General features: G+C 40.7%; 1 protein-coding gene across 3 annotated transcripts in view; it reads left to right on the top strand.

Moving 5' to 3' along the window:
* Positions 1-9,037, top strand: part of becn1 (beclin 1, autophagy related) — a 30,653-nt gene extending 21,616 nt beyond the window's left edge. The window contains exons 9-12 of one of the 3 annotated variants that reach the window (XM_070864338.1): positions 611-760; positions 3,065-3,125; positions 4,364-4,506; positions 6,341-9,037. In XM_070864338.1, the coding sequence (XP_070720439.1) occupies positions 611-760; positions 3,065-3,125; positions 4,364-4,506; positions 6,341-6,509 (523 nt within the window). In that variant the 3' untranslated portion in view covers positions 6,510-9,037. The remainder of the gene's footprint in view (positions 1-610; positions 761-3,064; positions 3,126-4,363; positions 4,507-6,340) is intronic. The other 2 variants (XM_070864339.1, XM_070864340.1) reach the window with 2 other exon arrangements.
* Positions 9,038-13,489: the final 4,452 nt, after the last annotated feature.

Here is a 13,489-nt window from a genome sequence, read left to right as displayed (position 1 = left end):
ACATTGTGTACTTGATCTACAAGCTTTCAAGTCAAAAGGACAAAGCAAAACAGCAGCATGACTTTCCATGTTACATATCCTAGTGTCCTGGCCTCACTAATTAAAATGAAAGAGGTAAAGTATTAATGTCATAATTTGAAATATGACTGATTCCTGTTTTTTGTTGCGCAATGTATAATTCCTATGAAGTTTCACTCGAGAGGTTGCAACGGGATTCTTATTAATTTCTTCCAGCCGGTATCAATACAAACTATCCAATCATTCCTCACCCTCTAAACCCGCTTGATTTTGACTCCCCGTGTGTAACACCACATGAGACTAACTAGTATTTTAAAGTCTTTGGGGGCTAATTCTATTGTGAGCAAGTTCCATGTGATGTTGGACAAGAGACAATATAAGCATTCATATTTTATGTGCATGCACAAATATTATATCTTTTCATTCATTTTTAAAAATCAGAATGTTATCAAATATTTTCTCAGCCTTCACTAATTTAAGTTGTATGGGCTTTAGATTAGATTCAAAGCTAGGCTAATCCTATCTGGACTTTGTATTTCTGTGTTACCTTATTGTGGTTTAGTTTTTCATTACTGGGCAATATGGATTTCAGGCATAGCGGACAGTTTGGCACCATCAATAACTTCAGACTAGGGCGTCTACCTAGTGTTCCTGTGGAGTGGAATGAGATTAATGCAGCTTGGGGGCAGACTGTGCTACTACTGCACTCCCTAGCCAACAAGATGGAACTCCGATTTCAACGGTATGCAGTGTAATTGTATACTAACAGCATTTTGTTTGTGTGTATTGTAAAATGTGTAAATGATGAATTTTGAAGTGAAACCTTTTAGATTAGAACCTTAAACACCAGATAAAGGGAATCGAGGATTATAGGGAGCGGGCAGGGAAGTGGAGTTGAGGCCTAGATCAGATCAGCCATGATCTTATTGAATGGTGGAGCAGGCTCGAGGGACCAAATGGCCTATTCCTGCTCCTAGTTATTATGTGAACAATTGTTTACTGAAGAAAATTGTTCCAATTCCTAATAATAAAAAAAAAAAATTTCAAATGAGGTAAGAACATTGGGGAGCAGGGAAAACTGAATCTTGCCCTCAGCACACTTTAAAAAAAAAAATTAAGATCTTAATATCCCTCCCCCAATTGTACAATTATTTTTGCTTAAGCATAGTTTGCTGTAATTAAGGGAACTGAGGATTTACTAATGCCAAGACTGGTAATTAATAATAGTTGGTGTTTACCTGGAATGCATTGCCGATTCTACCATTTCACTATGTTTAGGTCGGCTCCCTCGTGCTTGATTGGGTCACCCTTCTGGCAGAGCTTCCCCCCTGACCTTGAGATGCCCTCTGGCTCTGAACTATGGGAGCTGAACTCCCTGATCTCTGGGGAGTTATTGTAGGTGGTTAGAAACTTGTGGCAGCTGGAGAGAGGTGGCAGCATGCAGCCCAATAAGTCAATATATTTTTGCTGCAAAAGTTCTTTTACTTGATAGACCCTGTGCAGGGCTGTGCTTGGAGAGCACTTATACAGGCCCTCTTCCAGTGTTCCCTCAAATGAGCTCTGAACACTGGGGCCTAACTGGCAGCCCCTGCATCGAGTGTAAATGGCAGGAATCTCGGCAGAAGCCATTTTTCCCTGATTTGCACATCTTTACTGAATACCTACCTACACGTGTGAACATAGTTTCTTCCGAGCAGATCTGCCACTAAACTGAGCAGTGGGCGGTAATGCAAATGATAGTATTCACAAATTGCATCTTCCCTTTGACCAATCCAAATCTACTGAAAACAGTGGGGTCAGGGAATGGAAAGCCTCGGCCAGTAATTCTCCACCAGTTACTCTTCATGCTAGTCAAGGTCATGCTGAAGTGGCTGGTGACACTGAGCAAGGCAGTGCCTACAAAGTTGAGGCCTGATGCTCCTTAAATTAAAGCAGGGTGGTAGTGGAACCCTGAAGCAGATTATTTTTCCTATTTATTTACTCCAATATCACCGAGAAGTGCTGCAGGTTGTCCCACCTGGTGCACTGAAAAATCTAAGTGGTTGATGGAATAATTAGTTTTGCCTCTTGAAAAATGGCAGTAGAGAGAATTTCTCTCAGTCATCTGCTGTTGTGAATACTCTGGAGCAGTTCTTGCAGTGTTTCGAGCTGCTTCTTGAAAGCATGACTTAGTTTTGACACACGAAGAAATAAAACATACAATATCAAATGAGACAAAAGACAGGAATACAACAACAATTTTCATTTGCATAGCACCTTTAACGTAGTAAAACATCCCAAGGCACCTCACAGGAACGTAATCAGACAAAATTTGACAGAGTTAAAGGAGGCATTGGGACAGTTGAACAAAGAGTTAGGCTTTAAGATGTATCTTAAAGGAGGTAAGGCATAGAGGTTTAGGGAAGGAATTTGAGCTTGGGGTCTAGACAATGGATAATGGCTTTGTTCTTCCCAATGAGGAAATTTCGGCTCATCCAGGTCTGGATGCCGGACAAACTGCCTGGCAACAGAGGCAGTGGAGGGGTTGAGAGAGGCGGTGGAGGTAGAACTGGATATAGTCAGTGTATGTGTGGAATCTGGCGTCACGTTTTCGGGTGATGTTGCATGTAGATAAGAAATAGGAGAATGCCATTGATAGATCCTTGGGGACTCCAGAGGTAACAATATGGGGGCAGGAAGAGAAGCCATTGCATATCTGGATAGGTAAGAGTGGAACCAGGTAAGGACAGTCCCACTCAGCTGGACAACGGAGGAGTGGCATTGGAGGATGGTGGTGTAACACATTAGGTAGTAATTATTTATTCAGTGGGGACAATTTATCTGACACTTGAAGATGCGCCCAGCCTTATTTGCCACATGGTAATGGGAGGGTCAAGTGAGTGGCATTCCTTGATGTCAAAAGAGAGATCGTTCTGCTATGACTTTCCCCATCAATCAGTTCCCATTCACCCCAATGGTGTGTGAAGAATGCCTGAAAATGTAAAATACTTTAATTTTGTTGAGTAAACACACACAACTTTATGCAAAATGTTTTTCCATGTTATAGGTACCGTCTTGTCCCTCATGGAAATCACTCATACTTGGAATCACTTGCAGACAGAGCCAAGGTCTGTACTGCAGTAGTAAAATAACCTTTCTTTTTTTTTGTTGAGAAAAATTGCTTTGTGAGAATATTCAGTACTATTTTCTGCCAATAAATTTGAATTTAGAAGTTGAAATTTTAAATGGAAAAATGTAGTTTGTGAAACCGCTTTCAGAAAAAGTTAGCAGAGGGAACGGTTGAAAAAGGAGGGGGGGGGGGGGGGAAAGAACAGGATTAAAGACTGGGTAAAATAACTGGTTAGAATACTGTCCTTTCTCCAGAGTTGGGTTAAGATCCAGTTCAGACTGCGGAGATAAAAGCCTTGACTACAAATTAAGTGAACTGGGAATAATCTTCACCCATTTCTATTGGACCAAAGTCCACAGCTCCCATCATTTGTTATTAATTGCTGCCTTGTTCAGAGAAGCCACAAGGGTGAGTTGGTGTATTTATCTTCAGAGGTTGTGATTAAGGTATCTAATTGGGGGGGAAAATAGTTTTAGCCTGCTATCTATGCTGCACATGATCTAGGCGTGCCTTATACTGACACTAGATCTAAAATAAAAAATGTTCCATTCCCACTACTGACATGCCTTTTATAGGCATATATAAGCAAACAGGGTTCATCTTTAGGATAAGAATATCTCACTGGGTCGTTCTACAAATATGAAAGAACGGCATAACTGCATTACTTTTGTTTTTTTAAATGAACATTTGTTTTCTTAGAAGTTTGTTATTTTGTTGGGTATTAGTTTTCTATTGTGTTGGTTAAATGGATAGTTAATTAAAAACAGAATAGCAGTGGTGTCATGGTAATGTAGCACAATAGGCCCATGTCATTATCATCATCATAGGCAGTCCCTCGGAATCGAGGAAGACTTGCTTCCACTCTTGAAGTGAGTTCTTTGGTGGCTGAACAGTCCAATACGAGAACCACAGTTCCACGAGGGCCCATGTATGGTACCATGGAATGGTGGAATGCAAGTTTGTTTTTCTTTCCCCACTGACTTCCCAGTTTTAGCAGTGTCATTGTGGGAAGGAACTCACAGGGAGCAAGAGTAATCAATCCTTGGGCTCCTCCTGCACTCCCCAGCAGTCTGTTCAAGACCGCATTATTCTCAGTTGCAGTTGGTTCCAGGAATTGGAGAATTGAGGGAGTTGACCTTCAAATAAGCAAGATATCAAGCAAAGTGGAGTGTGTTTTATTTTTTTTTTAAGTTGCATTTTAAAATTTTGCACCTGCTGTTTAACTTGCTGTTGTAGGAGCTGCCCTTGTACTGTTCTGGCGGATTGCGATTCTTCTGGGATAACAAATTTGATCATGCCATGGTGGCTTTTCTGGATTGTGTTCAACAATTTAAAGAAGAGGTAGAAAGAGGTGACACTGGCTTCTGCTTGCCATACAGGTACTAAGTAGATTGGTTAACTAGGTAAACCTAATCTTATTTAATATATAAACAATGGGCAATTTCAATTCAAAGGAGGTTACTCGATGGCAAATGTGTATTCATAAATTATCCCCGAGTTTACTTATTAAAAAAATATATATTTTTTAGAAATTGGTATTTAATTGATGAGTTATGCATCTTCATTTTGGGCAGAAACACAGGGTCCTTTACATAGAAAATAGGTGCAGGAGTAGGCCATTCGGCCCTTCGAGCCTGCACCACCATTCAATAAGATCATGGCTGGTCATTCACTTCAGTACCCCTTTCCTGCTTTCTCTCCATACTCTTGATCCCTTTAGCCGTAAGGGCCATATCTAACTCCCTCTTAAAAATATCTAACGAACTGGCCTCAACAACTTTCTACGGTAGAGAATTCCACAGGTTAACAATTCTCTGAGTGAAGAAGTTTCTCCTCATCTTGGTCCTAAGTGGCTTGGAACAATTGGCAGAGTTTATTAAAAACACACACATGCATTTAACAGCAGTCGTCAAGTATCCTATAGATCTACTTTAATTACAACAGAGATACAATGAGGTTATAATAAAAAGCAAAATACGTTACCTCCCTTTTGCTGACTGGTTTGAACACATGGCATGCTGATTTGGCTGGTCTTCAACAGGAGGTCTTTTGCCATATGTCCAGCAGTTACTGCACATCCAGTCAGTCATTGTCTCTGTTTGGAAGATCATGCCTCAGGACATGAGTTCAGGGCTCAGCCAACCCACAGTGCGATATGTGTGCGTGCTAGGTCTGTGCAGCAGAGCTGGTCTCCAGTCGTCTTGGTTAATCCTTGCCACTGGATCAAGACCTAGCGCTGTCAAGCCCGTGTGGTGGCTGGTGTGCAACAGCTACCACACGTTTTTAAAAAAAAAACAAATCCACGCACCGGCATCTTCCACCATTCAACATGTAGTTCGGGACCTGGAATATCAGGTCCTTCAATGAAACACCTGTGAACTCATCCCTTTTTGGTGTGGAAGCAAGTCATCCTCGATACGAGGGTCCGCCTAAGAGGTTTGGAAGCGACTGATCCTAGACTGTGCCTCCCAGTGTGTGTGAACACCAAAAGCATTGACAACAGTGATTCCCAAGCAAATACGCTGCAGGGAACCCTCATCATTGGCTTCCGTAACTCTTGTTTGTGTAATCCTTCCTGTGATGCCTCTATTGAGTTGTATTTCAGTGATATGGACAAGTAAACCTGATATTTCTACAGTAGATATATAACTGCTGTCCACGTTGTGTAAAGCTCCCACATAATATGGTTTGGTGTTGATTCATATGTATTTTTTGGAGGGGCTAATGTTTCAGCAATTACACCCTTGTCCATTGGAATTTTTCCAAAATGACTGCATTGCTACCCCTCTCCCTGCCTTCAGAGGTCCCCTTAAAGCCTAATTCTTTGGTTATATCTTATGGTATCCCAATTAAATTCCTTTGCTTCCTGCATGGATTCCCTCCCCCCCCCCCCCCCCCCCCCCCCTCGCCATTGTAAACTTATTTCAAATGAGTACCATATAAACGTAAGTTGTTATGTATGTAGTGTTGTATATTCATTTTATAGTCCAGTTTTACAGTTAACATTATGAACCACCATTTTGGGTAACCAGCATGAGTTGCATCAACCTTATTCCCACAGGAAGAGTAACCACTTTTCAGAACTTGTATTCTTTGACTATAGTTAATTCTGTAAATCTGACAAAGTACTAATTGAAAAGAAACCAAGTTCGCAAAAATAGTTTGTGAATCCAGTGACAGTTAAGTAACTCTTTGAATCTTTTTGCTACATAGAATGGATGTGGAAAAGGGAAAGATTGAAGACACAGGAGGAAGTGGAGGATCTTATTCTATAAAAACTCAATTCAATTCTGAAGAACAATGGACAAAGGCACTCAAGTTTATGCTTACCAATTTGAAATGGGGATTGGCTTGGGTGTCTTCTCAATTCTACAATAGGTGATTATAGACGATTTCCTTATTGAATCTATACTGCTTTTGCTGTACATTGTCCCAAGGTTTAACTCAATGTTACTGCCTGTACAAGGTGATTCACTGTGTTTTTATATATGTTTTCCTTGAGAAATAAACCACAAAGTCATCAAATTGGAGAACTGGCTAGCAGAGTGGGTTAGACGCTAGCCTTTCGCCTCTGGACCTAGCTCAAAATCTGATGGAATGAAGGTTTCCACTGTCTGTCGGCTATAAGGGTCTTGTGTGAAATGGGTTTGGGTAGTTTTGATCCAGTTCCTAATGAGCATGAATCTGCAGCACAAAGCTGTCCCCAGTTCTGCATTAGTTGGCAATCTCACACCGAGAACACAGCATGACTGGTGAGAGAAATGGGGAAGGAATGTCACATTGGTGTGTTAGGGGGTGATGTTCTGGCTCAGGCATATAGTTCCAGCAGAGAACTTTCCTCTGCACCTGACCTGAGAGTACTTGATGCTGACAGACTGCTGAAATGGAAAAAAATCTATTCCTCAGCACTGTTATCTCTCTTTTGCCTTGGTGAGCACAAAAATGGAAGAAAAGACACTAACGTACCTTTTTATTTGTGGTTGAAATGTACACCTAGATCGAGGGCATGATATACTGAATCACCATGTACTACACCAATGCAATAGATTACACGATATCTGAACTGATTGGGAAAATGTTATGCTTGCTTTTTCAGTGGATGTTAAATGACTAATAATTGAGTTGTGGAGGACTTCAAATCTTCTAACTTTGTTCTCTGATGTAACATTTAAATAGTGTAAAATTTTGACGGGCAGGTAGACAGATATAGATAGGTGTTTGCTGCGTTAGTCCACAATTTATTGGTAGCTTGGGCTCTAGATCACATTGGATTGAGTTGAGGCGAGATTTCACAAACCATGTATGTTTTGGTGTCGATACATTGAAATGAAAGTAAATGTTAATATTTTAAGTATTGGCTTTTATTGCAATACGCTGTATAGAGTGCTCATCACTTGACCTGCAGCTGGGCTGGAGTATGTTGCATAATGAGTTGGAGTGATAACCAGAAAATAACAAGGAATTTAGAAAATGTCATAAACCACAAAAGCAATGTACAAGCAGTTTGTCATCCGAACCATGGGATGAGATTAAATTCACTATAATTACACCCACACACACTTTTAAAAATAATTGTATGTGTGTATATATAGCAGTTTTATTTATAACAAATTAAGTCTGACGTGTTGTGCTGCTGTTTGTAGAGGATGGAATGGGAAAAAATGTTCTTATACACTGGTGTCCTGGCTGATTGTGGGCAGGATGCTCTATTTAGTAGAGGCATGATGACATCCACACTGAAGGATTAAATTTACAATGTAATCATTGCATAATTTCCAGAATTTAATCTATAGCGGAATACTGTAAAAAAAGTGCTTTTTATAGCCTAAGAATATAATATGCTTCTGTGAAATTCAGTGTATTATTTCTCAGTAAAAGCCTGTCTACTGATCCTGTTATACACCTGATCTAGCTTTGAAATGTTGTAAAAAAAACCCCAGCTTTTTATATCATCACTGAAAAACAAGTGAAAGCTCTGAAATGGATTTACAAAATTAAATCCATATAAAATAAACAAGTTTATCCAATGCTGTAACACAGTCTTTGAACATTGTTTTAACTCAAACTTCTGCAGTTTGATATCCAAACACCTGGAACATATTCCAAATATTGCTTAGTCTCTACCATAATTTGAGTTCAATCTGGTGGCACTCGAGCAGTTTGTGGTCAGAATCCCAAATCTGTCAAGAGCCCAGCTGATTTTATGTTAGCATTTGTTCACAAGAATTTTGTCATTGTACTTTGGGGATTGAGAAGCCTGCCATGATGTTTTGAAGACAGTTATGATGTTGCATGACAGGATCTGGGATTTAGCCACATCACATCATGTAAGGACAGCGATCTAGGAAAACATTTTAACCATTTAATATGTACACAATTATAGCAGTTTTTTAGTAGCAAGCATTTTTTGTTAGAATGAGATGTATACTATAGTGTGTCCCATAAAATAGCATAGAATGTAAAATTAAAAATTCAGGAATTAAGATCAGTGCCTTAGAGCACAGATAATGTTCTACCAGAGCTTTCATGAAGGTGATGGTGTATTCTTTAAATGCTAGCAGTTGTAGTCATATATTGCATCTCTGAGTATCTAAGATCTTCAGTAAGCATTTGCGTTACTGAAAAACTGATGGAGAAGCAGCTGTTTTATATCCAGTAGAGATAACGTTTCATTGTATAATCTTCAATTGGTGCCATTGTGTTGGTGAGTCTGGAACTTTGGAAATTGCAGTTGTGTATTAATGTGTAAATGTTCTCAAAATATCATATATAAACAGAATTGTATTTAAGTACTACTTGATGCAGTGTATTGCTGTACATTAATGCACTGAAAATCTTTTTAAGGTTACTTTCTGATAAAAATATTCAGTACTTTGAATTGCTGTATACAATAAAGAGGCCATAAATTGACATTTTTCTAGACTCGAGTTGTAGAATTTGTATAATTATTTGCCTTCTCTTTTCTCCAGTGGTTGGTCAGTACTTCAGAAGAACTGTTGTAACAAATAATACCGACAATATATACATACTATCACTGAAAATGGTGAGGTTTGATGTCATTCAGTACAATTTCAGATTTACTAGTCTCCAACTCTACTTAAAGATGAGCTGCCTTTACCGACAACCCCTTTTTTATTCTATGAATGTATTGGACCGAGTAAATTAACATGACTGTGGATGGCTGCTTAAACTATTGTGAGCATTGTAAACAAGCCCTCTAGCTTAGACCCAGAAACTTGTTCCATGTAATGAGCATTGATGCAATTGCAAGTTTTCCCAACCACAACCTAGCAACTTAAAAAAAAAATAGCTTGAAGAAATAACATTCAAAACATCTTGTGCTACATCTTAGTTATAATCTATGAAGTGTAAAACAAAACCAGGTTTGCTTGATCAAATCCTCAATCTATGGGTGCTAATGCCATATTAAGTAAAATCTTCAGTTCAAGCATGAGGTTCAGCTACATGTGCTGAGCTGTAGTCTGTTCCTTGCAAGTTGTGCATAATAAATGTTCTATTTTGCATTATGGAAGACATAAATTCCCTTTCATAAACTTACTGGAGGGTTTTCGGTTTCTGATCAATATCTTACCAATGTTCATGCAGCTTCAAGCATCTTTGCACAATTCAAAGCTACACTATTCTAAAGTATGAAAACATTGCACTTGTGTTGCTCCTTTAGTACATTTAGCTGTAAATCAGTTTGTACCACAAAATGCATTAAAACATTGGGTCAGTCAAAAACTAAGGGTTAGACTTTGTAGTTTGCATCACCACCGCTCGTATCTTGGCGTTAATTGGGCGGTTAGAAGGATTAATCCATACTGCCCAATCTGCGCCGAGAATTAATACCTTAATGTATCTCGGCAGGGGCGGGCGGTCGTAGTTCTCGTGTAAGGCCGGCTTGATCCAGACCGGCCTTACTGCGCATGAGCCAAAAGAAAAAATTCCCTCTTTTTGTGCGCATGCGCAATGGAGTTTTTTTTTTTAAACCTGCGTTTCAAGAGTCACCCCACGCATGCATGATGAGTAAGGGAGGGCTAAGGAAAAAGAGTAGGAAACTTGAGTACAATGGAATATTCTAATTAAAACTAAAATGGAACAAGAATTAACGGTCGCGATGGAGGTGGAGCCCGAGGCGAACGTTGGAGGGAGGAAACGGGCTAAACTATTTTCAATGGAAGCGCAAACAGCGCTAGTCCACGAGGTGGAAGCGCGCTGGGACCGATTGACCCGGGGTAATCGTGACAAGCCCAGCCCTCGAGTATATCAACGAATATGGGCAGAAATTGCCGAGGCGGTGTCCTCAGACGCCTAGATCCTTCGGGGGCCAGTTCAGAGCAAAAAGCGCTGGAACGACATTGTTTCACAAGAGTAAGTAAAAACTTTAATAAATGTAATATTCAATGATTCATTAGTTAAAATGTGAAAGTACCATACTGTGCATTTCTTAATATCGCTAAATTTGGAGTTACTATAAACAATATATTTTGCTTTAATTAATAAGAGGTGGGGCATTAATGGGACAGTGTTGAAAAGCATTGCGAGTGCTTACTAGTATATGTGCAATTATATTAAGCCATGGTTTTGTCGTATATTCAGAAAAAAATCGCTTTCAACTGAGGCGAACGTTGCCGCACTGGGGGACGGCCAGTAGAGCCACAGAAGCTGAGCGACCTGGAGGAGTGGGCTATAGCCCTCACTGGGCTCAGCAGCAATAATCAAATGACATCCCCATGAAGAAGTGAACATTCACAGATATGGATGAGACATGGTTGCAGCCTTTCTTTGCTGCTTTTGTTCTTGTTCTTGATGTAGCTGTAGTAGCGTTTTTCAAATTGAAATCGTTTTGTAAGTTTTGTAACTTTACAACTTAAGTGATCTTAGGGTTTTTAAGTGATCTTATAGTGTAAATGCTCTCTCATTTTGTAACTTATTTAATTTTGCATCTAAAAAGTAATCTTGAAGTTTAAGTGATCTTAAGAGTGTAAGATTTTTCACATTGCGATTGTTTTGTAACTTTACAAGTTTATAAGTGATCTTAAAGTTTGTGATCTTCAAGAGTCATATTAAAAAGTATAGTTTGATACAACAAATATTTTATTAGTGACATTAACTTTTCAATAAAATATTTTTTCATTAAAACTGTTTCATGTTCCATTAACACAACACAACGTAGGTACAGTTGCAAAGAATAAACATGTCCATGCGCAATAGTGGCCCTCCTCCGACCTCGTGCTCCGGCATCAGGCACTTGCATGCTTTCACCATCCACATCCTGCTCTTCTGTAATACTATCATCATGCACTGGACCCTCATGTAGGTCTTCTGGTTCTATTACCAGCTCCTGCTGCCTCACGATGGCTAAGTTATGAAGCATGCAGCACACAACAGTGAAGTGACCGACAATCTGAGGAGAGTATAACTGTCTTCCAGAATGGTCCAGGCATTGGAATCGCTGTTTCAATATGCCAATGGTCCTCTCAATGATGCTGCGCGTAGCAATGTGCGCCATGTTGTACTGACGGTCAGCTTCTGTCCTGTCATGCGTCGGGGTGTCATGAGCCAGGTGGTCAGGCTGTACCCTTTGTCTCCCAGTAGCCAGCTCTGCCCTTCTGGCTGCTCAAACATGTCAGATATAACGCTATCACATAGGATGAACGCATCGTGGGTGCTGCAAGGGTATCTCGCATCGACTGACATGATGTGCTGCTTGTCGTCACACACGAGCTGCACAATGATGGAGTGGAAACCTTTCCTTTTCCGGTACTGCTCAGAATCTTCCACAGGTGCTCGCAAGGCTATGTGAGTACAATTATTGCAGCCCTGTACCTTTGGGAAGCCGGCAATCCTGAAGAAGTCCACAGCCCTCTCATGGATCACTTGTGTGGTCATTGGGAAATTGATGGAAGTCATTCCTTCGCGCATACAGTGCAGCCTTGACCTGGTAAATGCAGGCATGTATTGCATGTTGAGAGATGGCGCACACATCTCCAGTTGTAGCCTGAAACGATCCAGAGGCATCGAAAGAAAGTGCAGCTGTTACCTTCACTGCAACAGACAGGGCAGTTGGCGTTCTGCTTCTGAGCTGCAAATCTGCTCTCCCCATATCACAGATCTCAGTGACAACTTCTCTGCGAAAATGCAGCCTTTTCACACAATCAGCCTGGCTCATGTCCAGGTACGAGCGCCTGGCTCGATATTGTCGATGTGGGTAAGGTCTCCTGCCCATCAACCTACGGGCTACGACGTTCCTGGTGCGGTGAGCTCTAATCAATTCTCTCCTATGCAGTGAATTGATGGTGAACCATTGCATAATACGTGGTGTTGACAATGCAGCACCCATTATGCAAATTTAAGTATAAAACTGTATGTGTCTGTCTCTCCCTGTCCAAATGGCCTCAGTCCCCCTCACAGCTCAAAGGCTGCTTGATTGCTGTGTCTTTGCCTGCCGTCCAGTCACTGACGATGCCCCTATCCCGTGGCCAAATAGCCTCAGTCCCCTCACAGCTCGAAGGCTGCTGCTATATCTTCGGCTGCCATCGAGCCACTGACGCCGCCCCTATCGCGTGGCCGAATGGCCTCAACCCCCTTCGAAAGCTGTGTGTGTGTGTGTGCTGCTTCCTCGGCTGCCGGCCAGCCACTAACGGAATGAAGGCCTGCCTGAAGCACCGCAGCTCAGCTCGAAGGCTGCTTGCTGCCGCTGTTGGGGCTGCTGTCGAAACACTGACTCCACCCCTGCCTGTCTCCAACATGAAAGGCCTGCCTGAAGCACAGGCTGCTGCTGTTTCACACAGGTAGGAACATGGATTATTTAATCTTTTCTTTGCTTATAAATTTTTATTCAGGTTGGATTTATTTGTTTAATACTTGTATAAGTATGACTAAGGATTGATTGTAGAATTTAATGACTTCCCTTCCCTCCCCTCCTTCCCTATTCACTATGTCTAATTTTCTAAAGTATAGACAAGATTTTTTCGAACGTACAAAAATCTTCACTTACTCCATTCTAAGTTAGTTTGGAGTAAGTTTTCACTGCCTAAATGGCGTAAGTGGCCGGACACACCCCCTTTTGAAAAAAAATTCTGTTCCAAAGTGAAACTGTTCTAACTGACTAGAACTGGAACAAACTAAATGCCGAGAATTCAAATTTCTAAGATACTCCATTCTAAACCAGTTGCTCCAAAAAAAAACAGGAGCAACTCAGGCCGAAACTTGGCCCCCTTGTCTCTCAAATCTACAACCAGACTCGAGTAATTACAGAAAAGTGCCACGCCAAATATTTGAACATATGGAAGCAATAGCAACTAAGAAGCTTTGTGGAATGTTGCTAGTTATCAAATTGCCAATTGAGTTTCAAAA

Source organism: Pristiophorus japonicus, chromosome 21 (assembly GCF_044704955.1).
Source record: "Pristiophorus japonicus isolate sPriJap1 chromosome 21, sPriJap1.hap1, whole genome shotgun sequence".
Lineage (NCBI taxonomy): Eukaryota > Metazoa > Chordata > Chondrichthyes > Pristiophoridae > Pristiophorus > Pristiophorus japonicus.
Note: the sequence above shows the minus strand (reverse complement) of the source record. Positions and strands in the feature narration are given on the sequence as shown.